General features: G+C 43.1%; 1 protein-coding gene and 1 non-coding gene across 3 annotated transcripts in view; both read left to right on the plus strand.

Moving 5' to 3' along the window:
• DOCK11 (dedicator of cytokinesis 11) overlaps positions 1-24,568 on the plus strand; it is a 265,037-nt gene that overhangs the window by 65,379 nt on the left and 175,090 nt on the right. For both annotated transcript variants that reach the window (XM_055120824.1, XM_055120825.1), the window contains exons 2-7: positions 1,909-2,025; positions 2,127-2,216; positions 2,591-2,673; positions 4,859-4,928; positions 6,601-6,696; positions 24,247-24,381. In XM_055120824.1, coding sequence (XP_054976799.1) covers positions 1,909-2,025; positions 2,127-2,216; positions 2,591-2,673; positions 4,859-4,928; positions 6,601-6,696; positions 24,247-24,381 — 591 coding nt within the window. The remainder of the gene's footprint in view (positions 1-1,908; positions 2,026-2,126; positions 2,217-2,590; positions 2,674-4,858; positions 4,929-6,600; positions 6,697-24,246; positions 24,382-24,568) is intronic.
• LOC129400645 (small Cajal body-specific RNA 13) lies at positions 5,670-5,932 on the plus strand. The gene has a single exon (XR_008627838.1). It is a non-coding gene; the product is annotated as a small Cajal body-specific RNA 13 (non-coding RNA).

A 24,568-nucleotide genomic window follows, 5' to 3' on the forward strand; every position in this document is an offset into this window, starting at 1 on the left:
GCAGGCAAGGAATGCATTCAGACCTTCGAGCCAGCTCCCTTGTCTCCTGCATTCCAGATTTTTTCAACTAATTTATTTAAAATTTATCTTTTTAAATTCTTGACACTTAAAATGTTTTAAGAAAAAGTATTTTATTGAATTTCAATAAGATAGGCTTGGAATCATGAACACATATGAATAGCGTTGCTTAAGAAAGCATATTGAGCCATGACTCCAATTGAACTTGGATACATCAGAGTCATCCATTAGAAGCTCACCATGTTCCAGGTAATGTTTGACTCACTGAGAATAACATCAAGTACAATCCCAGCTCTCAAATAAGCAGTGAGATCAATAGATAGTAGGTCAGTTGTGGTAAGTTCAGTGATGGAAAAGATGATAGGAGGAGACCAGGTAGAGTGCTTACTTACAAGTGTGAGGCCCTGAGTTTGATCCCCTGTGCCAGAAGAGGGTAGTAATGAGATCAAGTTTCAAGTTAATAACTTGCATGTTAGCATGTTTCCTTATGTCTGAGGAGAGGAGAGACTGCAGCAGGTAGAGAAAAGAGCCTTTGGAGATAAAGACCTGAATTTGAATTCCAGCACTGAAGGCTGACAAGTCCCTTACAAGTTGAGTGTAAGGGTTCCTCACCTGTAAAAATAGGGATACAGACTAAGCCTATCGTTATATGGTTGTTAGGAGTATGGGCAGGACAAATGCAGATAACGCATTTGGCATGGTCCAGGGCATATAGAAATGGTTCAGGATTTGGTATTATTAATAGATTATGGTTCAGGTAACTCAGATGCTTGTAACCTTAGACTAGGGACCTACCAAGGGCCAGCAGGGCTTTTATTGTCTCTGCTATCTGGAGTCTCATTCTTCAGTGCCCTGCTTAGTCGATCTAGCATGTACTATGGATCAAGTACTATGCTTGCCCCAGCTATCCTAGAACTTACTATATTCCTTGGACAGTGTACCTGGTACAGACTGGGTACATGAGCACAGATGCTTTCTTTCCCCTTGATACCCAGCTAGTAGCTCATAGTCAGTAAATAGAAATTATCAGTAGGACCAGAGAGAGTACAGGGATTAAGGAACTTGCCTTGCATGCAGCCAAATCTGGTTTTATCCCACCACTGCCTCTGGTTCCCCAACAACCAGTAGAAGTGACCCCTAAGCATAGAGTAAGGCTCTGAGTATCACCAGGTGCGTCCCCACCCTCCCTGCACAAAATAAACAGACCTGCAAATACCAGTTTTTGTTTTGTTTTGCGGGAGATTGAACCCAGGGCCTCACACATGCAAGGACCTTGCATTTCCAGCCCTATACCACATTATTTTTCATGGAATCGGTTTGTTTGTTCAATATTCTATTGACAATATTTGTGTTGAGACTTTTTGGTTTGAGGGTTTTTTTCAGTTTTGTTTTGGGGGTCAAGCCTCGTGGTCCTCAGGTTTTACTTCTGGCTTGGGGGTTTCTCCTGGTGGTGGTCAGGGGACTGTTTGGTGCCAAGGATGGAAGGTGGGTGCCCTGTATGCGAAGCTTTATTCTAACCCTTTGAGCCTTCTCCCTTTCCCAAACATTGGATTGTTTCTGATCTTTTGCTATTACCCAAATATTCTAATAAATTACCTAATATAGTTGTGGCTTGTATATAAAGGGATGTCTAGGGTATATTTCTTGAAAGGGGTATTGTGAATCAAAGAGAAATATTTGTGTACTTTTATTCCTACAAGATAGCTCTGTTGAGCTCTTGTCTTTAGCTGTGAGGGCTGAGTGTGTGTAGTGATGGAGAATATTTTTCCTCATAAATTGTCTCACTTAGGGGCTTCTGATCCATAATCCCCTCGCGAAATGTATCTATCTTTGACACAGGAATTTTTCTCTTGTGAGTTGACCATTTAACATTTTTGTTTCTGATTAAAGGAAAAAACCAAAGTCGTAGAGCCTTTGGATTATGAGAATGTCATCACACAAAGAAAGACTCAGATTTATAGCGACCCCCTCAGAGACCTGCTTATGTTTCCGATGGAAGACATATCTGTGAGTTCTTTAGCACTTCTTTAAAGCAAAAACATCCATCTGCCCTTATTTTCTTTAAATCCAGGCCAGTGGTTACAATCAGAATATTCTTTGTCTTCTAGATCTCAGTAATAAGTCGTCATCGTAGAACTGTGCCATCCACTGTACCAGAAGAGGGGGAGAAAAAGGCTCAAAGTTTGTTTGTCAAAGAGGTAAGAGGCTCAAAGTCCATCTAAAGGCATTCGCACACAGTCAACTGGAAAATGGAAAAATTTACCAGTAGATGTCTGTGTGATGTGATAGAGGATCCAGTTGATGTATTTTGACAAGTGGCATGTTCTGAGTTAATTTTGGGGGGGGCGGTTGACATAATATTGTTTTAAAGCTTCACATATTCAAAAGAACATACAAATTGAGATTTCTTGCCTTCAGTGTACTTTGGGAGACAGTTAATCCCCAGAGGAAACTTGATAGCACCAACATTTCCCAAATCAATTTTGAAAATCTGTCAGCTAAAATTTGCAATCTTTATATAAGTTATTGGTATGCTTTGCCTATATCAGTAAAGAGTTCTATTTTCTTGCAGTGCATTAAAACGTATAGCACCGATTGGCATGTGGTAAATTACAAATATGAAGACTTTTCTGGGGACTTCCGAATGTTGCCATGGTAAGTTTAAAATTCAAGGCAAAACATCCAAGGGAGAATTATTAAACATTTTGCCTCTTGAAAAACAATTTGTGAAACTTGTTGGTTATGCCTTCTAAGAAAGCAAAACCTCAAATCACCAGTCTGTTTGGTAAATACAGTATTTGTGGATCATTGAATATGCTTCAACCTTGCTCATTTGAAATTCTTTTCGACTGTGTACGTTCACTTTTTGGCTTGGGTACCACAGGCACCATAAGATCATTTTTATTTGATTCTGGATTCCCAAGTAAGCATTTTTTCAGTGGTGTCAATGAAAAAACTAAAAGATATTTGGCAGAATTTGATGAACCTAGACATCCCTTGACATAAGTACATTGCATTTTTTAAGATGAATCAGAAAAGATTAATTTGGGTTTTCTCAATGATCCTAAGAGTGCTGGGAGGTGTGGGGAGAGGCATGTGGTTCTGGGGATCAAACTCAGGACTTAGCATATGCTGAGTATATACACTTGAGCTATCTTTCTGGCTCCAGAGGACGTCTCTCTGAATTAAGCTGGAGCCAGATTTTAAAATTTTCTGCCAATTACTAGCTGGGTGACTTGTGCCAGTCATCGTCTACCAATCTCAGAGGATGTCATATGGGAAATATTTGAGGAAAGTCAGACATTGTGTAGCATTTTTGAGTTTTCTGAACACTCTTTAAGAGGAGAAAATAGGGCCAGAGTGATAGTACAGAGGGTAGGGCATTTGCCTTGCACGCGGCCAACCCTGGTTCGATCCCTGGCATCTCATATGGTCCCCCGAGCACTGCCAAGGAGTAATTTCTGAGTGCAGAGCCAGGGTGTGAGCATCACTGGATGTGACCCCCAAAAGAAAAAAATCTAAAAGAGTCGTGATTTGAAAGATTTTTAAATTATTTAAATTATTTAAAAGATTTTAAAATCTAAATTATTTAAATTATTAAATTATTATTTAATAATTATTAAATATAATAATTATTATTTAATAATTATTATATTTAATAATTATTAAATTGTTATTTAATAATTTAAATTATTTAAAAGATTTTTAAATCTAAAAATCTAAAATCTAAATAAAGTCGTAAAGATGTCCTTTAAAACTAAAACTGAGGGGCTGGAAAAATGATAGGGGAGAGGGTAAGACTCTTGCACATGATTGGCTAGGTTTAATCCTGGTACCACATCTCATCCCCCTGAGCACCACTAGGAATAAGCCCCGAGCACAGCGCTGTGAGTAAGCCCTGAACACTGCGAGTGTGGCCCCAAACTCAAAATAAATTCAAACTGAGGGTAGGACAGATAGGACAGGAAGTCAGGCCCTTGAATATTCTGACCCTGGTTCTAATCCTGAACACCACATACAACCCCTGAACACAGAGCAAGGAGTAGCCCCTAAGTATCATTGAGTGTGGCTAACTGCCTCCAGCCCCCCAAAAATCCCAAGCTTCAAATTGAATGCCTGAATGATACATCTCAAAAGGCTGGAATGCAAGTGCAGGGCCTGAGTTCAATCCCTGTCACTGCATAGTTCCCTGAGAACCACAAGGAGTGACCCACATGACTGAGTTGGGAATAGCTCCTAAGCACTGCTTGGTTCAGCTTCAAAATCCCAAATGAAAATGAGCCTAAAACTCATTCCTAAGACAATCCAATAGTATATAACAAACAGAAGAGACAGATTGATACTATGGATTGGTTTCTATCTTGGGCCACACGTAGAAGTGCTCAGGGACTTCTGGCTCTATTCTAGGATCATTCCCAGCGAAGGTTTGGGAGGGGGACCTGGATGGTGCTCAGGGGGCCGTGGGGGTCCTGGGTATCAAACCCTGACTTCCCACATGCACAACATTGGCTCAGCCCTTTGCGCCATCTCCCTTGCCATGTGGTTGCTTTTTGGTATGGGGAAAAGTCAGGTTCTCTAATCACTCATGGCTAAGGTATGTGTTCTATGGCAACTGTCATCTTCTGGAAATGTTTCCTCTTAGTTAAGTCTTTCTTGTTAGCTGAGTAAGATGAGTAAGCCCTGATAGACATTGGTTTAATCTGGGCAGGATCAGTATTTGGAAAGTCTGTTCTCTTGCTTGCATAGTCCTGGTTGTACACGAACAACCCCTACTTGTCCTGCTTTGGGTATTTTCGATCTCTTCTCTCCAGTGACTGAAACAGTTTTCTTGCATTTGCAGCAAATCTCTGAGACCAGAGAAGATTCCTAGTCATGTATTTGAGATTGATGAAGACTGTGAGAAAGATGAGGTAAGGAAGGGAACAACTGCAATCATCTATTTTTGGTGTGGGGGACACACTTGGTGATGCGCAGGGGTTACTCCTGACTCTACACTCAGAAATGGCTCCTAGCAGCCTTGGGGGACCATGTGGGTTGCTAGAGATTGAACCCAGGTCAGCTATTGTGCAAGGCAAGTGCCTTACCTGCTGTGCTGTCTCTCTGGCCCCTGCACTGGTTTCTTTATTGCCCACTTTGGCCGAGAGATTTCTTTAATTGGTAGCACTACAAAGAGGAGAGAAAGAAATGGGCACTTTGGTGGTGAGGCTTGGAGTGCAGTAACTTTGGACATTAATAGAGCACAAACTTTAACAATCTTGTAACCACATTACCTCAACTATAATAAATTGGGAAGAAGAGAAATAGTTCTGAGGGCCAGAGAAATGTTTCAAAGAGCCAAAGTTCATGCATTGCATATGGGAGCCCTTGGTTTGCTCCTCGGCACCTCCACCTGGGACAACTCAAGTGCATCTGGAAACAGCTCTCTGCTGAGCACCGTTGTGGTTGTCCCAAAACAAACAGAGAAAACAAAACAGTTTGCCAGTTTTCTGTGGCCAATTTTCAAATGAAGTGTTTGTTTTGTTTTGAATCCATACTCGGCCGAGCTCAGGGCTTACACAGACATGCATGCAAGGCAGTCAGCCTACCTGCTGTACTATTACTTCAGCCCCATCAAAACGAATGATTTTAAATGAAAATGAAAAGAGCTCTGTAACGTGCAAGCCACACAGAATTGGTGGTACCGTAGAGCATACCAGACTTGCGCAAAAGCATCCTTTGGAAGAAGCTGAGGCATGAGTGCCCGATCTCCAGCAATTTATGTGCAATTTTCTTCTGACAGTTTCTGGGCATAGTTGCCATGGCAATAATGACTCGGCAGTGTCATTATCGATCTCTAACAGTAAGAGATGCTCTGCAGTTGGGATATTGTTTAACAAACAGTGGTTTCTGTTGGACACTAAGTAGTGCTACAAATTAAAAAAAATTTTTTAAAGTAAATGAAAGGAAAGCTGCAGTTCCAAATGGGCTTAGGAAATGTCAAGTGAAATGGGCTGTGATTTTTTGGTAAGCGTGTTTTCCTGCCTGTGGCAATTTTTATGGGCTCTCCTGCTCACTACTCCTTCTGGAGATCAGATCCACTTGGTTGTGAGGTGGCATTTCACTGTTAACACAATGCAAAAGGCTTGCCCAAAGATAGCACCTATGATTGAGTAATAATTAGGGGGCTGTTGTGTGCGAAGTGTCAAAGTCTTCCCTTCTGTATTTGCTATTTTTTCTCTTTTCTTTATTTAAAAGTTTTTTTTCCCCAAAATTTTATTAAAGCACCCTCATTTACAAAGTTATTTATAGTTGGATTTTTGAATCAAGCCCCTTTGTGGGGAAAGGTAAAACTTTATGGGGGGAGTTCATTCTTGAAAGTGCTCAGAGCGTTGATGCCTAGAGGATCCTGTCGTGCCAGGGATCATACCGGTGCTCCTGCCTGCAAGGAATATGTATTAACCCTTTGAGCTTTCTCTCCCATCGGAAGAGGGGAACTTTATGCTTTCATTAGAAAATGGGGCAGAAGCTCCTATATACCCCCTAAATGTTTGGTTAGCTGTCTTTTAGGCTCCTGTTTCTCTCATGGTTTTTGCTCTGTTTCAGGATTCTTCCTCTTTATGTTCTCAGAAGGGAGGTGTGATAAAACAAGGCTGGTTGCATAAGGCCAATGTCAATAGCACCATCACAGTTACCATGAAGGTAAGCACTTAGATCACTTCATCATTTGGAATGTGATTATCCTAAGTAGCCTGTCTGAAGGAGTATTTTTTCACAGGCCCTGGCAAAAAAAATGATGAACAAGAGAATTCTTAGAGATGTGCAGAATTTAAAATGTGAAATCTCAGGATAAATTTAGAAATGTAACCTTTCCCCCTTTCTCATTGATTTCTCTTCGTGTTATAATATGAGGGAATTTCAGGAGTTTAGTTTAACTTCTCTTTGTGTGGTGTCACCACTTCTTCCATCAAAGTTCCAGGGTCATTCAATCTCCCCAAAGACCTTTCTACTCATGCTCCTATCCCCGTCCCCTTTCATCTGATAACCACCGATTTTCCCTAGTGTAAGTCTAGAAGTTCCTTGTCAGTCTATTTTCTTAAGGCATATACCACTAGTAGCTCACACTTGGATGTCACATTGAACTGACCAGACCACCAAATATGTACAATAGAGTGTTAAATTGATTTGGTAAATAGAAAAAAAAGTCATATAATTGAAAATTACCTATTGATATTTCAAGAAATTGTATTTCTTGAAAGAAAGCAAGATTTATGTAATGAAGCCACCAGGTGACGAAAAACACAGATTGCAATGGTGGGGCATCAATGTGTTCAATAATTTATATCCTATATTTGAATGAAAGTGTTCAATAATTTCCTCTTCCTTTCTTATTTCACTTAGCATACTCACTTCAAGTTCCAGCTATTGTTTTCCTTTCTTTGTTTTGGGGAGTCATACCTGGTAGAACTCAGAGATAACTTCTGGCTCTGAGCTGTGGGATCACTCCTGGCAGAGCCGGGGGCATCATATGTGGTACGATCATTGAACTGCGTGCAACGCAGGGATCTACCCACTGAACTATTGCTTCAGCCCCGAGTTCTAGCTACTTTTGTCCCAAAAGATTTCTTCTTTTTCAATGGCACAAAAGTTATTCTACTGTGAATATGCCACAACTTCTTTGCTTGGCCACACAGCATTTAAGTTGAATCCATGTTTTGGCTATTTTGTGTAATGATGCTATGAATATAGGGATGCAAATGTCATTTCAATTAGTGTTTCCATATCCTTTTAATAAATACTTAGGACTACTATCACTGGACATGCATGGTGATAGCACAGCGGCAGGGCGTTTGTCTTGCACGTGGCTGACCCGGGTTTGATTCCTCTGCCCCTCTCGGAGAGCCCGGCAAACTACCGAGAGTATCTCGCCCCCACGGCAGAGCCTGGAAGGCTACCCGTGGTGTATTCAATATTCCAAAAACAGTAACAACAAGTCTCAAAATGGGGATATTACTGGTGCCCGCTCGAGCAAATCGATGAGCAACAGGATGACAGTGACAGTAACAGTGACTATCACTGGATCATATGGTGAGAAATGCATCTTTTTGTAGGGTGGGTGGGTGTTTGGAGCCACACCAGACCAATTCCTGACTTTGCTCAGGCTTGACCTCTGGCAATACTTGAGTGACCATGCAGTGCTGGGAAGCCAATGGGGGTCAGCCACATATAAGACAAGTGTCTAACCCATGTATTAGCTCTCTAAACCCATATACTAAAAATAAATGTAATTTTTAGCTTGTGAATCACTAAGTTTTAAAAGGAGGCTGTTAGTTGAATGAAGATAATAGTCATGAAACAAAATGGTGTGAAAATTCATATGTGGAAGTAAATGTTTGGGTAGGCAGGTAGGATAACCCTTTTATTTAGCAATATTTGATTAGGTATTTATTACATGTGGGTCACTTGGCGAATATGTGGATATCTAAGATGGAGCCTCTGGCCTTTAATAAATAGCCTTGAGACTAAACAAGAAACTTCTCATTGGTCTGGAGAAAGAGTACAGAGGTTATGGCACTTGCCTTATATGGAGCAAGTCCCTGGTACTGCACAGGCCCCTAAAAACCACCAGGAGTGACTCCAGAACACAGAGCCAGAAATAGTCTTCAGTTGCCATGTGTGGCTCAAATCCTCACCAGCCCCCCCCCCCAAAAAAAGGAGACACGATATTAACTGATATTCAATGTAATATCTTAGGACAAAACGAGAAAATTTTATAATTTGGCCAGTTTGTGTGCACTAAATGTGTAAATAGAATAACGTTTTACAGGGCCTTCAAAACTGGTTCTTTTCAGAAACTTTGGTACATCTATACAATGGAATACTATGCAGTTGTTAGAAAAGATGAAGTCATGAACTTTGCATTAAGTGGATCAACATGGAAAGTATCATGCTAAGTGAAATGAGCCAGAAAGAGAGGGACAGACATAGAAAGATTGCACTCATCTGAGGAATATAAAATAACAGAGTAGGAGACTAATACCCAAGCATAGTAGTATTTTTATAATACCAGGATGTTGGTTTCCATAGGTTGGAGGCTGGCCTCACACGCTGGGGGAAAGTCATCCCAGATAGAGAAGGGAACACCAAGTAAAATGTGATTGGAGATCCCACGCGGGGAGGGAGATGCGTGCTGAAAGTAGACTAGAGACTGAACATGATGGCCACTCAATACCCCTACTGCAAACCACAACACCCAAAAGGAGAGAGAGAGAACAAACTGGAATGCCCTGCCACAGAGGCGGGGTGGGGTGGGGGGATGGGATTGGAGGGTGGGAGGGATACTAGATTCATTGGTGGTGGAGAATGGACACTGGTGGGGGGATGGACTCTCGAACACTGCATGAGGGAAAAACAAGCACGAAAATGTGTGAATCTGTAACTGTACCCTCACTGTGACTCACTAATTAAAAAAATAAAAAAATTAAAAAATGGTTCTTTTCAGGAGATTGTCAAGAACCATTCAAATCCAAATGAAGCAGCCAGAGAGATAGCTCAGCAGGCTGAAAACAGGCTTTACATGCAGGAGGCTTGGGTTTGATCCTCTCAGTACCACTTGGTCCCCTGAGTACTGTCAGAGTGACCATAAGCACAGAGCCAGGAGTGGCCCCTGAGCACTGCCAAGTGGGACCCCAAAACCAGAAAAAAATTATTTCAAAGGAAAATTAATTTGAAAATTGTGAACAGAATAAGAAATCTTTCTCTGATACCGAGCATAGCTATTCTTTTCGCTATTCAACATAAGGTCCTGTGGTTTGTTAAGGATGATTCACACTTGTATTAAGCAGTGAAGGTCATTCTATCTTCCACAGAGTCTGCAAGCAGAAACTCTGGGTGTCTACTCAGGGAAGAGTCAAATTTTATCTTAATTTAATATTGTGCCTGCTGCTTTCCATTTAGCGGTTGTGTTCTGTTCTCACTTTCATTTTCGAACTCTGAAAAGCCTGAATTCAAGTTGGAGAATGCCAGCATCCTAAAGGGCCCCCCCCCAAGCCGTAAAGAGAAAACTCTTGAGGGTCCAGGGCTGTGAGTCAGCTGCAGAGCAGTTGCCTTGCATGTAGGGTTGGTTCCGTCACTGAAGCATCTCAAAATCTGGGATCAGCCTCAACACAGAGAGAGAAAGAGGGAAAGAGGGGGAAGGAGAGGAAGAAGGAAAGGGAGAGAGGGAAGGGGGATGGGTGAGGGGTAGGAGGCAGGGGACGGAGGGGAAGGGAGGGAGGGAGGGGAGGAGAGAGTTAGTTAAGGTCCTTGCTTTGTATGTGGCCAATTTGGGTTTCATTCCCAGCACAAATAGGGTCCCTCAAGCTCAGAGCTGGGCTTCGGTCCCAGGTCCCAAGCACTGCCATGTGTGACCCATACCTGCCCCCTCTCCAAAAACAGAAAAAAAGCAGAATCTTTTTTTTCATTTTGCTTTTTGGGTCACACCCAGCTATGCACAGGGGTTACTCCTGGCTCTGCACTCAAGAATTACCTCTGGCGGTGCTTGGGAGACCATATGGGATGCTGGGAATTGAACCCAGGTTAGCCACGTGCAAGACAAATGCCCTCCCCGCTGTGCTATTGCTCTAGCCCCCTCCCCCCAAAAAAGCAGAATCTTTTTATTGAGGACTTAATATGCACTTGGCACTAAGCAGTGTATTCTCTTGATGCCTTGTTTAATCCTCAGGGTCACCGTAGGCTGTCAGACTCCCGAGGGTCCTTTAAGGCGGAAGAGGAGATTCATGTCAGAGAGACATGAGGACAGAAGCAGGGTCAGAGAGTAGCATGCTTTCTGGGTTGGCAGACGGTGAAAAGGGCCACAAGACAAGAAATTCTTGTAGTCTTGGGAAGGTGGGCAAAGTCGAGTAATGGGTTCCCACCAAGAATGTCTAGGAACAGCCACAGTGCTTCCTTGACTTTAGCCCAGTGAGAGCTACGTGAGGCCTCTCGCCATCAGACCTACGGGAGAGACTGGTCATACTGCTTTCAGCCACTAATCTAAGCACTTCATCCAAGCTTGGTGTTTCAGCTTGCATCCTTTTTTGCAGGGGGTCGGGGTTATTCCCAGGAATGCCCAAAGCTTACTCTGTCTCTGTAGTCAGAAATCACTCCTGGCGGTGCTCAGGGGTACATATGGGATGGCAGCGATCAAACCCAGATCGACCACACGGAGGCAAGTGCCCCCTCCCTGCTGTACTATCCCTCTGACCCTGATTCTTATATATATATATTTTTGCTTTTTGGGTCACACCTGGCTCTGCACAGGGGTTACTCCTGGCTCTGCACTCAGGAATCACTCCTGGCGGTGCTCAGGGGACCATATGGGATGCTGGGCATCGAACCCGGGTTCTGCCGCGTGCAAGGCAAACGCCCTACCCGCTGTGCTATCACTCCAGCCCCGATTCTTATTTTTTAAATGAGATACAACTCACAGATCATTAATTGTTTTTACTTTTTGAAATCTCTACCGAAGAGTGGAGCAAGGAAAGCAAAGAGGCTTGAACCCAGTGATCATCTCTATGAAGTGAATAGAGGCTGGACAACAAATAAGTGGAAATATAAAGGCCATGATGAGGTTAGAAATAGCCTGTGGTCATGGATCTTTATCCTTGGTATTACTCATCACAGATTATGTATCTGCATTTTGAATTTCTGGGAGCTGAAAAAAAGGTCTCTGTTCTTCTGGTTTCACCTTGTAAGCCAGAGTTGAAGGATTATGTTTCAGGATTTATCTGAGCAGGAGTGGACGTGTGAGGAAGCCTGAAGTCAGATTCAGTTAAAAGGATCTGAAGAATGTGATCAAGGATTTTTTTCACTGTTACAGCTCTTTATTTACAGCTCACAGGATGTCAACAGCAAACTGTCTAGGACAGGAGCCTTAGTTTTCAGTAGCAGCTTTTCTCCAGCTGTTTTACTGCAGTAACTCTTCTTTCCAGTATCACCTTTCTCTTCCCCGGAACACCTCAAGGACTTTTTTCCCCTACAGGAGTTGTGCTTGGGGCTGGAGTGATAGCACAGTGGGTAGGGCGTTTGCCTTGCATGCAGCCAATCCGGGTTCAATTTCCAGCATCCCATATGGTCCCCCGAGCACTGTCAGGAGTAATTCCTGAGTGCATGAGCCAGGAGTAACCCTTGTACAATGCCGGGTGTGACCCCAAAAAGCAAAAAAAAAAAAGAGTTGTGCTTGGGGCCAGAAATACAGTACAAGGAATAAGGTAATGCCCTATATGCCCCACCCTGTTGGACCCGACCTGTGAGTGAGGGTTATGCAGCCAACCACTATTCTATCCATTGAGCACCACCAAGAGTGGCCCCTGAGTTCAAAACCAGCAGTAGCTCTTAAGCACCACCAGGTGTGGCCCAAGACTCCCTCCCTGATTGTGTGTGTGAGAGAGCTCTTATATAGTTCAGCAGCGGTGAAATGGGGGAAGGTTGGGCTTGGGTTCGGTGTTGTAAACTGGACCAGAATTTGGAGGGAAGGCCAGAACCAAAAACCATAGGGCACCCAGGACCTATGGTTCCCTGAGGACTGAAGGCTTGGACCCACAGGTGCGCTATCACAATTGATGTATGGCAGGGGAGGTTATACAGCTGGCTCTTGCATCAGACCTGGACTGGCTCAAGTGTAGGCTAGACACTAGACTAAAAGGCAGAGGTAAAAGAAGAGAAACTAAGGGTTGACTTCCGAGAAATTCTGAAGAGAAAATGTCGATGAACTTGTTTTTCCTGTTTTCATTCTTTATTTTGTTTTTTTTTTTTTTGGAGCCACAATTGGTGGTGCTCAGGGCTTACTCCTATCTCTGTGCTCAGGGATCACTCCTGGAAGGACTCAGGGGAGCACCTGGGATGCCAGGGATTAAATTCAGGTTTGTAGAGTACAAGGCAAGCCCTCTGCTCACTGTACTCCAGCCCCGTGCTTTCACTCTTTAAGGAATATTGGTGAGTTTCATAAGCTAACAGGAAGATGATTCCATTAGGCCTTTTTCTGAGTCATAATTTTCCTATACTGCTGGTACTTGTGCACTTGGGGTATGTGGAGTCCTCTGCCTGCTAGGACCTCTGAACATGCTGGTGTCAAGCTCTGGGAGCTTGAACAACCAGAACTGCAGGGTGTCCCCACTCACAGAGTTGAGAGCAAAGAGCCTTTTTCATGATAAATCCCAAGTATTGCTAGCCCTCGCAGCGGCCCATGCTAGCCAGGAAGCTACAGCAGAGGCTCTAGGTATGTATCGTGACTCATTGGCAAATAATTACCTGCCGATGCCACGTCTCTTCCCTCTTATTTTATCTGCACCTCCCTGGTGTGCTGTAGCTTGACATTGACCTGCAGATTCCTCTGTAGTTGCCAGGAGTTAACTAAAACAGGGAAGCTCTGTGTCTTTTTGAATGTGGTATATGTTTAAGGGTCTGCATTTAAAACTGACTTAATATATATTTTTTGGAGGGGGGAAATGCCACACCTTGTGGTGCTCAGAGCTAACTCCTGGCTCTGAACTCAGGGATCACTCCTCACAGGGCTCAGGTGGCCATATGGGATGCTGGGGATCAAACCTGAGTTGCCTGCATGCAAGGCAAATGCCCTACCAGCTGTACTTATACTCTGGCCCCCAAACTGTCTGGCTTTAAAAATATCCTTGTAGAATCAGTCCTTTGAAAAGTTTGTGATTATGCACGAAAGTTCTTTGGGCAATAAATAATTTTTATCAAAGTAATGTTATGTAAGTTAGATATTATTATAAACCAACCTGTGTATATGCTGTGATGAATATCATTAAAAGCCCATCTCTGGGGCTGGAGTGATCGTATAGAATGTAGGGTGCTTGCCTTGCACACCACCGGTCCGGGTTTGCTCACTGGCATTCCATATGGTCCCTTGAGCAAAGCTAGGAGTAATTCCTAAGTACAGAGCAAAAATTAACCCCTAACCATAGCTGGGTGTGAGCTCCAACTATATATACATATATATATATATATATATATATATTTCTATCTTTTACCATACAACTGGCCCCTTTGATCTGATTTACCAATTCGTTCCTAGTAACTACTAATATGCAAGATTTTACCTTTTTTGGGTGGGACTCTTGGGCCACACCCAGCAGTTCTCTGGGACTGTTCCTGGCTCTGTGCTCAGGTGTGAGCCCTGTCAGTGCTCAGGGACCATACTCGATGCTGTGGATCAGATTAGAGTCAACCTCATGCAAAGCAAGTGCTTACCTCCTGTAGTATCACTCTGGCCTCTTGACTTTTTATAAACAATTTCTTTTACTAGACATTATGACTGTTACAAAATAAGGGACCCTGTGAGTCAGGAAGTGAAACATTGCAAAACCAGAGGAGTTGGGAAGTACAACATGAAGGAATAACACCGAGCAACTTCTGGTTGATAAAGGAAATTAGAAAGCCTCTACTTTATAAGTCTTCAGAAAGCAGCCACGTGACCTATAATGTAATTTGAATAAAGTTGCCAAGTAATTCATATGTGGGCTGTTTTACAAAGTTACCCTGCCATAGTCTGCTGCCAGAGAGTTTTGCAAGAGTTCTCATGTCCTTGGTATGATGGGTTCCAGGAGAAAAGGGTGGCTGCTGAAGGAAATAAATGAAGTTCTTTTGAATGGGGGAGGGTTGGGCCATACCTGGCAGTGTTCAGGGTCTACTCCTGGCTCTTGCTCAGGAGTGACTCTGATGGTGTCCAGGGTATGAGTTGTACAGGCTATCAAACTGGGGTCATATGCGATCAAGGCAAGAATCCTAACCCATGTACTCATTCTCTGACCTTTGAAGTCCATATCTATATACTGATAAAACATTTTCCTCAGAAAATGTTTTTTTTTTATCAGCTCTGGTCAATGTTTAAGGTATAGTGGCTGTTGTTGTAGGGATTTGGTTTTAATTTTCTGGAAGTGTCTTTCTGTTACTTGCTGAGAAAAATAGCCCCATGGGTCTCAGGTGAAGGGAGTCTCCCAAATTCCAGTTCTGGGCCGAGGAAGAGGCTGGAACTCTGCAGCTCTTGCAAAATCCCTGTTGGGTGTTTGGGCGCAGCAACCATTTCACCTCAAGCTTGTAATTTGCTTTGTTCTTGATGTTCATGTTAAAACAAGACAAGCCTTGTCATAGGTAATTAATTTCCTAAATTTGTATTTTCTACTTAATGAGACCGCATGTCTTTGCACTCTCCAGTTCTTGGAAAAGTTGCAGAAAAAAATGGCGGATTTAGAGAATAAATGGTTCCTTAGACAGAAACCGCCAATCCTACCAGAAACACATTTATTTACAGTCTCTCTCAAATAACAGCTAGAGACATCTGCTTTTTCCCACTCCTTTCCATGTCAGAGGAGGAATTAATACGAACAGGATAGTTATGATCTTGGCCGTGACCTTCCCCTGGTATTTAGAATGCTCTTTTCCTCAGGGAGAAGATGATATATAGACTAAGAAAGAATACGATCTTGAGGTGATTTTTCATTTAGAAAGCATCTAGAAGATTGATGGCCAACCCCTGGGACCCCTAAATGTATGCACCTCCTTGGCTCACTTAGATCTTATCTTTACAACTCCTTCCTTCTCATTTTCTGTAGCTTAATGTTGATGTGCTTTGGGTCATTATTAGGACTGTAAGTTTGTCTGCTTGATGTAATACTCATTTGCAGTTGTTCCTTCATTCTTTTCTTTCTTTCACTCATTCCTTTCCTCCCTTCTTCCCTCCCTTTCTTTCTTCTCTTTCCTTCTCTTACTCCCTCTCCCCTTCTCTCCTTTTCATTTCTTCCTTTCCTCTTCTCTCCCTCCCTCCCTCCCTCCCTCCCTCCCTCCCTCCCTCCCTCCCTCCCTCCCTCCCTCCCTCCCTCCCTCCCTCCCTCCCTCCCCTCTGTCTTCATTTTCCCCTACAAAACAGAACAGTTTGTTGTGTCCAGATCTAAGTCCTCATTGGGCAGGGGGCAAAACTGGGGATGCTCAGGAGTTACTGCTGGCTTTGCACTCAGTGATTAATCCTGACAGTGCTTGGGTGACCATATGGGATGCCAGGCATTGAACCCAGGTTGGCTGTGTGCAAGGCAAGTCCCCTACATACTGTACTACTGCCCAGTCCTCCAAATCATCATTTAACTCTTTAATTCCTTTTCTTCAGTGAGATAGTAGCAAATAAATATTGGTAGCAAAATAATATAAATAATTGGGACTGGAGACATAGCTAAATGGGCTGAGTGCAGGCTTCGCATCTAGGAGCCTTAAGGTTAGATCCCTAGCACCCATGTGGTCCCTGAGCACTGCCAAGGGTGGCCCCCAAATCCCAAAACAAACAAGAAAAAGGGAAAATAGTAGGTAAGATAGAGAAGAGACCGGTATGACAATAATAGCTGGGAATGATCATGCTGGATAAGATCTGCGGGTTAAAAGTAGGTAAGGGATATTCTTAATAACCTTTCAGTATCAATACTGCAACCACAATGCCCAAAAGGAAAGAGAGAGAGGGAGGGAGGGAGGGAAAGAGAGAAGAAGAGAGGGGGAGAGAGAGGGAGAGGGAGGAGAGAGAGGAAAAACATCTGCCATATAGGCAAGCAGGGGTGGGTTGTGACGGGAGAAAACCTGGGGACACTGGTGGTGGGAAATGTACACTGGTGGAGGGATGAATGTTGGAATATTGTAGCACTGTAGCACTGTCGTTCAGTGGTTTGCTCGAGCGGGCACCAGTAACGGCTCCATTGTGAGACTTGTTGTTACTGTTTTTGGCATATTGAATATACCACAGGTAGCTTGCTGGGCTCTGCCGTGTGGGTGGGATACTCTAGGTAGCTTGCCAGGCTCTCCGAGAGGGGCGGAGGAATCGAACCCAGGTTGGCCGCATGCAAGGCAAACGCTCTACCCGCTGTGCTATCGCTCTGCGTTGGAATATTATATGACTGAAATCCAATCATGAACAGCTTTGCAATGGTCCATCTCAGTGATTCAATAAGAAAAAGTTTAAAAAGGAAAATAGAGCTGCTGCTCATGTTTCATGTGTTTCATTTTCCTTCATCTATTACTATTTGAAGTGATTAACAAGGGACTTGGAATGTGCTAGACACTATTTGGGATGAATGAGTTCATCAATAAATATCTACTAAATACCTTAATACAAGATGTTAGCATTGTTCAGGATACAGGAATGTGTTATATGTAGACTTTAAAAACTGGGGAGCTTAGACACAATCAAAGAAATGATTGCTGCAAGGTGGACAGAGAATGAATGCTCTATGAGTATGTATCCCTGAGGGCTTGGGAGTTAGGGAGAGTTCCTGGAGAAAGCAGGGCCGCTCAGGACAAGAGCGCTACAAAGGAGGTGAGTGTGGCTGGCACTATGGAAGGGGATGGAAGGTGGAGGAGTCACTAGAGAGAAAGTAGGTCTGGTCCTTTGGTGTGTCTTATGCTTCCATATCTCTGCTCTAACATGATGATGATCATCACCAGCACTTTGGCAGAGAAGGTGAGTTTGGAAGCGCACAGATGTTAGCCAAGGTTATTCCCTAGCATCAGATGGATGCTGGGAGGGAACACATCAAATTGGCCATTCAGGCATCTGAATAATTGAGGACTGTTGACACTTTGAGTAAGGCTATGGTATACGAACACTGACATTAAGCCAAGAAAATGTTTTGTCATGAGAAGGGTGGATTAGAAACCCTTCCTCAACTTGAGTCTCAACTAGTTCATTCTCTAAGGCCCAGATGGGGGCAAGGCCTTCCAAAAGCAAAACTGTTGGACTGGTAACCAGTTTCCCAGAGGGAAAAACCTATGCCATATATTGAAACTTGGGGGGTGGGGGGGATGAGGGAAAATGATATGATGGACAGAGATGGTTGCTAACCTGCCAGTAGGGGTTCTTTGGCAGATTCAAATTCCTGGCATTCTAGGGCCAAAGAGATAGTACAGGGGTTTAGGTGCCTGCCATGCATGTGGTTTGTTCCCCAGGACCACTGCATAGAGTCCCCCAAGCACCACAGAGGGACTCCTGAGCATCGAGCCAGGATTAAGACCAGAGCACCACCACATGTGGGCCAACCCACTCAGAGTTCTTGACATTCTGTCCTAATTAACTGCCTTGATTTTCTAATGGGTAGTGGGGATACACTCCCTTTTTTTCTTTTTTAAATTTATTTTATTTTATTTATTTACTTTTTTTATTGGTGAATCACCATGAGTTACAGTTACAAACTTATGAGCTTTCATGTTTGCATTTTTGTTTACATCCCTCCACCAGTGCCCAGTCCCCTCCACCAGTGTTCTCAGTATCCCTCCCACCCTCTCACTCCATCCCCCCACCCCACCCCACCTCTGTGGCAGGGCATTCCCTTCTGATCTCTCTCTCCTTTTGGGTGCTGTGGTTTGCACCAGAGGCACTGGGTGGCCATCGTGTTTGGTCTATATTCTATTTTCAGAGTGCATCTCCTATCCCGTGCGGGTCCTCAAACCACACTTTACCTGGTGTTCCCTTCTCTATGCGAGCTGTCCCTTCCTCCAGCGTGTGGGGCCAGCTTCCAAGCCTTGGTCCCCTTGTTTCTTTCACCTTTGCTGAGAAGAGTTCAGAGACTCAAAATGTTCCGGACTGTGTAGCTTGCACCTTTCCCTCGCTGTCTCTGCTCTTAGGATCTGAGACCGCAGTAAGCTCATCCTGCCCCCTTGCTATGCAGCATCAGGCCCACTTTCTGGAGGCTTCTGGTTCATATAATTTAGCCATAAGTAATTACCCTCTAGGTAACACACAGAGGTAAACTCTCTTGAGATTTGTTGTATGCCATGATAAAAGACTCTCCTAATTTGAGGATCCTAGGTGCTCAACCTTTCCTGCCTGCCTGCTATCTTTGATTCATCAGAGTGACAAAAGGCCTTTGTTCCTGCTCCAGAAAGGGTCATGTGGTAACTGTTCAAAAGGTTGTCATCCAGACAGCTTGGGGCCTTCAGGGGGACTTGGCAGGACTGATTCCAGGGAATTATCTCCTTTGGCTTCCTCTTTGTTTTAGTCTTCTGGGTGGTCTGAATGGACCACTCGTCACAATCTGTGCCTTTCACAGTAGAAGGTGGGGGATTTTCAGCCACGTTTACCATCTAGGGAAAAGAATTACGGTGAAAAGAGGAGGAAGAATATGGACATTACAGAGAAGCATTAGTATTTTAATTTTTTGTTGTTATTGGGGGGTCCTCACTTGGCAGTTCTTAGGAGTTACTCTTGACTCAGTGCTTGGGGAAGGCAGGGTCACCCCAGGTGGTGCTCAGAGGACATGCAGTATAAGAGACTAAACCTGGCCCCTGCATTTTAGTAAAACCTACCCTCAGCCCAGTGAAGTGTCTCTGTGGACCAAGAAGCCCCATAGAACAGTTTGCACTAGTGAGTGAAGGATTTATTTCTCATGAATTTATGGAAGCTTTTTTTTAAAAAAATTTTTTATTAGTGAATCACCGTGAGGTACAGTTACAGACTTACAGACTTTCGTGTTTGCATTTCAGTTATACAGTAGTCGAGTGCCCATCCCTCCACCAGTACCCATTCTCCTCCACCAATGGTCCCAACATCCCTTCTACCACTCCCACCCCGTCCTCCTCCCACCCCACCCTGCACCTATATGTTCATTGCAGCACTTTGTGTTTTTGGAAGCTTGGTTTTTTTGGGAAGCTTTAATAGAACCCAGATGCTGTTCTGGGTACCGGAGGATACAACGCTAGATGAGCCGTGAACCCTAACAGTCTAGAAGAGAAAAATAGATAGATAGATGGTGAAGTTATGTTTGGCTAGTGACCATTCTAGGTAAAAGATAAAGCAGCATCCTCTGATGGTAGCCTGTGGTCCCAGAAGGTATCTCAGGGGAGGGGAGAATGAAGCAAAGACCTGGAAACAGAGAGTTTTCAGATCACTGTATAGCATCTGGTGGGTGAGGGGAGGATTTTAGGTCAAAGGAACAGAAAGGACAGGAGCCTGAAAGAACTTGCCTGTTGCCCTCTTTAAGAGCAGGTGAGCCAGGATAGCTGTCAAGAGCATAGTTGGAAATAAAGTTCAAGAAGTAATGCGAGGCCAGTTTCCCAGGCTATGATGGTAAGAATTTGGGGTTGTTGCAGGTGACTTTATATGAAGAAGAGGTAGTCGTCTTGAGGGACTAGTTTGCTGCCTTTCTCTACCCACCTCAGTCATCTCAGAAGTGCCTGGGAGGCTTAGGGCTGAAGATTTTCTACCACAAGCACACACTACAGCATGAACATTTGTGTCCCACTGACCCCACCAGGCAGTCATCAGACTGTGCCCGAATTCCATTTGATCTCCACAGCATGGGAATTCTCAACACTGTTTCTTGAGGAAGCTGAGGAACTCGGGCCGAAAGACGAATTTGCTTTTCACAGGATAGGAAAAGTCCGACCTGACCTCTACTGAGATCCTTTTCGGGCTTCTTGCCCTTGTAGACAAGAATTTAGAAGGAGACAGTGAAGCAGTGAAGTAAGTTCAATTTATTTGGGAAATATGAGGGGAGAGAGGAAGAGAGAGAGAGAGAGAGAGAGAGAGAGAGAGAGAGAGAGAGAGAGAGAGAGAGAACAGAGACAGAGAGACAGAGATACAGAGAGACAGAGAGAGAGAGGAACAACACATGTATGAGTGGCTCTCTCCATAGGACTGAGAGCTGAGTACACATCCAAGCTGAGATGCCTAAGCTGAGATGCAAATTTGTACATCCCCAAGATGGAGAATGTACTCCATAAAGTCAAAGAAATGTATCACATTTCAGTCAGAAGAGGGAGACAGTCCAGAATGATGAAATGCACACCTTTGTCTCTGACAAGTTGGTTTTTATTAGGTTTTTCCCCAGCTGGACCCCAAAGTCTATTGCTAGGCTGTTGCATGGGGGAGGGGCTATACTGTGGATGGTCTTTGATATTCTTATCCCGGCCTTTGTTCTCCCGTGGAGCCTCTCCTCTCAGGGGATCCAGCCTTAAGCCTGGCTCTTCTGCATCTTAGAGGGTTTATGGTCTTCCCAATGGGTATATCTCCATCAAAGGCCTCCATGCCTTTGGGCTGGTTTGGCTTGGACACGCAATGATGTTTTCTAACCCAAATTTCCAGGAACCCCCTGCTTGCCTGCCTGCAGTTCTTAGTTCTGTCCTTAGTGGGAAGCCAGTGAAAGGCAAGATTCTTTTTGCTACTGCCATTTGATTCTGATTCCAACTGTATTGTTGATTTCCTTGTTTTGTTTTTGAGCTCCTCTTGGTCTCTTAGTTGCCTGCTAGGTAAGATGTGGAAAATCTATTCACCTCCATATGACATTAGAAGAATTAGCTATTGATTACAAAGGGCTTGAGGCCTTCAAATGAAAAGTATGCTGTGGCGTAATTACCACTGTTCTCTATGCTCAGTGTTTTGACAGCTGTCTTCTTTTTGAAATGGAAAAAAATACTTAGACTGTTCCCTAAATGGCAACATCTTAGAAATTTAAATAATAGCAGGGAAGTCATGCCTCTGATTTTCCTTTTCATTCTGTTTAAGTGATTTAGGAAATCCCCTTTTGCTTTCAAAGGCAACTTCAAAGCTTCCTGGAAGTTGAATATTAGAATGCCAAGTGATCTTAGATAGCTTAGAGATCTGTTGTTGGGGCAGGCAGTTTGTTATATCTATAGAGATGACTTCAAAAAACATTTCTGGTGTCAGGTCTAGGTATGGGCTTTACATCCAGGAGACCAGGGTTAGATCCCTGATACTACACAGGTCCCCTGAGCACCACCAGGATCAACTCCTGAGTACCAAGTGGGAGTAGCCCCTGAGCACCACCTGTTGTGGCCTAACAAATGATGCCTTGTTGTGTAAACTGTGTGTTTCTTGCCCCATAGGAAATTGCTTGGGGAGGATAGATCCCCGAGATAGTCATAGGAAGGCTGCTATGGTACTTGTTCAGTGGGAATACAATTAGTTGTAGATTATGAATCAAATGATCTCATATCATCTGGTCTGATGTCACCATTTGACAAGTGAAGAAACTAAGAAGCAGCGTCGGGGATCAAGTTAGCGTGAGAGGTCAGATGAGTAGCAAGATCGTATGCCTTTCAGAACATCTGTTCTCTCCCCAGATTCATGAGCTCCCTACTTCACTGTCGCATTTAGACATGATGGCAATGTTATAGGAAGTGATTTACAGGGATTCCAGATCCCTTTCCTTCTCTATGCATGTAGCTAATATTGCAAGTGACAGCTGCCACAAAGCATCTTTGGTTGGTGAGACAGCTGTGTGTGAAAATATCTCACAGACTCTAATTTGACTCCATGCCATAAATGTCTTGCTTTGTGTTCTCCCTTCCTTGACCCCTGTCATTGCTGGCTGCAGCTCTGCAAGTGAATTCTACAGATATTTCACTTCATCATAATTCATATTCTAATCTGGTTTTAATTTTTTCATGACTTTGGGCCTCCCAAGCAGTGCTCATGAGGCTCGGGGGTGGGAGCCCTCCTGGAAATTCTTGGCCAACTGGAGGTTCAGTGTGAGGATGCAGAGTTGCTTGATCCCTGCGGTGCTGAAGACCACCAGGGCTACACATAGCAGGTTTTGGAGGCCTTGTGCTGGGGATCAAATCTGAGTTGGGCACAGACAAAGCATGTACCCTAACCATTGCATTATCTCCTGGCCTCTTCATGAATTTTTGGTTGGACAGTTTTTCAATTTTTCCCATAAAAAGTTATTCAATAATTTTAAAAAGTGATATTTTTCACAGTTAAAGAAAAAAGTAATATTTTTCAGTTATTTAATAACTTTAAAAAGTAATGTTTTCACAAATACACAAAGTATTCTGTAACTGTTTATTAAAAAGGGACTCAGTGTATGATTTTTAGAACAGATGTAGACCATGATGATAAATATAAACATATAATAACAGTTATGATGGATAATTTCCTTGTATATGCACCTAGATTTAATCAATTATAGCTTCAGTAAATTTAATTATGGGGAGTCAAATATGAGAATATATGCACATATATATGCACATATATGAGATTATGTGATTCTTACACACTTTCTTTTCCTTTGTGTCCTAGTAGAGTAAAAATTACTTGCCTGGCATTGGAAAAGAAACTGATGTTTTCTGCCTGGACTCCTTTGTGTTGGTTATATATAACCCACATGGCCACTCCTTGAAATAGAAGCTGTACCATTTACCAGTCTAACCTGTTAGGGTGTTCCTCAAGCTGGTATATTTTTGTCATTCATTCAAAATCAATGATATTTAAACACATCTAGAGTAACTGCAAGTGTTTAATGTCATTTTACTGTTTTTTTTTAAAAAAAGCTATTTGGCATGTTTTTGTATTTTGTTTGCTTGTTCTGTAGAGAAATAAATTAATGATATCCAGGTACTTTGTCAGAAGTGAAGTAGTTTTCAAGAATGATCTTGCAAAATAAGATTCTTTACATAATTAAAGTTATTCAGGTAGGCAGAGGGCAGGCTGGATAATCAGATGGGTAATCGTAGTATGGTGTATATATGTGATAGAGGTGCATGTTTATGTATGAATATTTTTATAGTTATAAGTCGGTCATTGCACAATGTGGGACTGGCGTCTATGGATGCAACCAACTGATATCCAAGAATTGGTTCAATCCATGTCTGTGAAATCTGACCATATGGAGGGCAAAATATTTGTTATAAAATGAATGAATGAATGAATAAACCAGTGTTGCTCAAGGTTCATTTTGAACCTTTCTGTTGCTATAAAAGAAACTAAGAACTCAGTCCTGCTTTGCAGTGAAATGGGAAATGGAAGGTATAGGTGAATGAACAGTGATTACAGTGTACAAATGCTTGGTAATCATTACAGAGTTAAAAATTCTTGACCTCCTCTAAATATTTGATTACCTGGGAGTAAATCACTTGACTTCAAACTTTACATGTCAGGGCTGGAAATATAGTTCCACAGGCTAACCACTTGGGATTCTATCTTGGAGTACCACCAGGTGTGTGACCCCTGAGCAGCAATTGAGGGAATATCCCCCAAGCATCATGGGGTGTGGTTCAACCCCTCCAAACCAAAAAAAGACCCCCCAAGTTTCCATTAAAAACCCTGAATCTAATTGTAATTCTCGTTGTTTCTTGAGATTGTTTGAAGATGACTCAAATACTGTGCCTATGACTGGCCCTTTAAGGTTTGTATGTAGTTCAAAGAAGCTGTTTACATAAGATGTATACGTAACCAATGCATCCTTATCCCCCCCATAGGTATTCAAGAGACGGTATTTTTACTTAACTCAGCTTCCTGATGGTTCCTATATTCTCAATTCCTATAAAGATGAGAAGAATTCAAAAGAATCTAAAGGTTGCATCTACTTGGACGCCTGCATTGATGTGGTTCAGGTAGGACTCTCGAGGTACTCTGCTCTCATTCTCAAAGAGGATCACTGAGAAGCTTACTAAAAACCTCCAGTCATTTCTGTCGCAGTTGATGGTATCTTCACCTGCCCAAATACTGAAAGGTAGACACCTCAAAATTCTCTTCACTGTTACCCTGCACTGCCAGCCCCCACCCCGTCTGTACCTGTGG

The sequence above is a fragment of the Sorex araneus genome, chromosome X (genome assembly GCF_027595985.1).
Source record: "Sorex araneus isolate mSorAra2 chromosome X, mSorAra2.pri, whole genome shotgun sequence".
Classification (NCBI taxonomy): domain Eukaryota; kingdom Metazoa; phylum Chordata; class Mammalia; order Eulipotyphla; family Soricidae; genus Sorex; species Sorex araneus.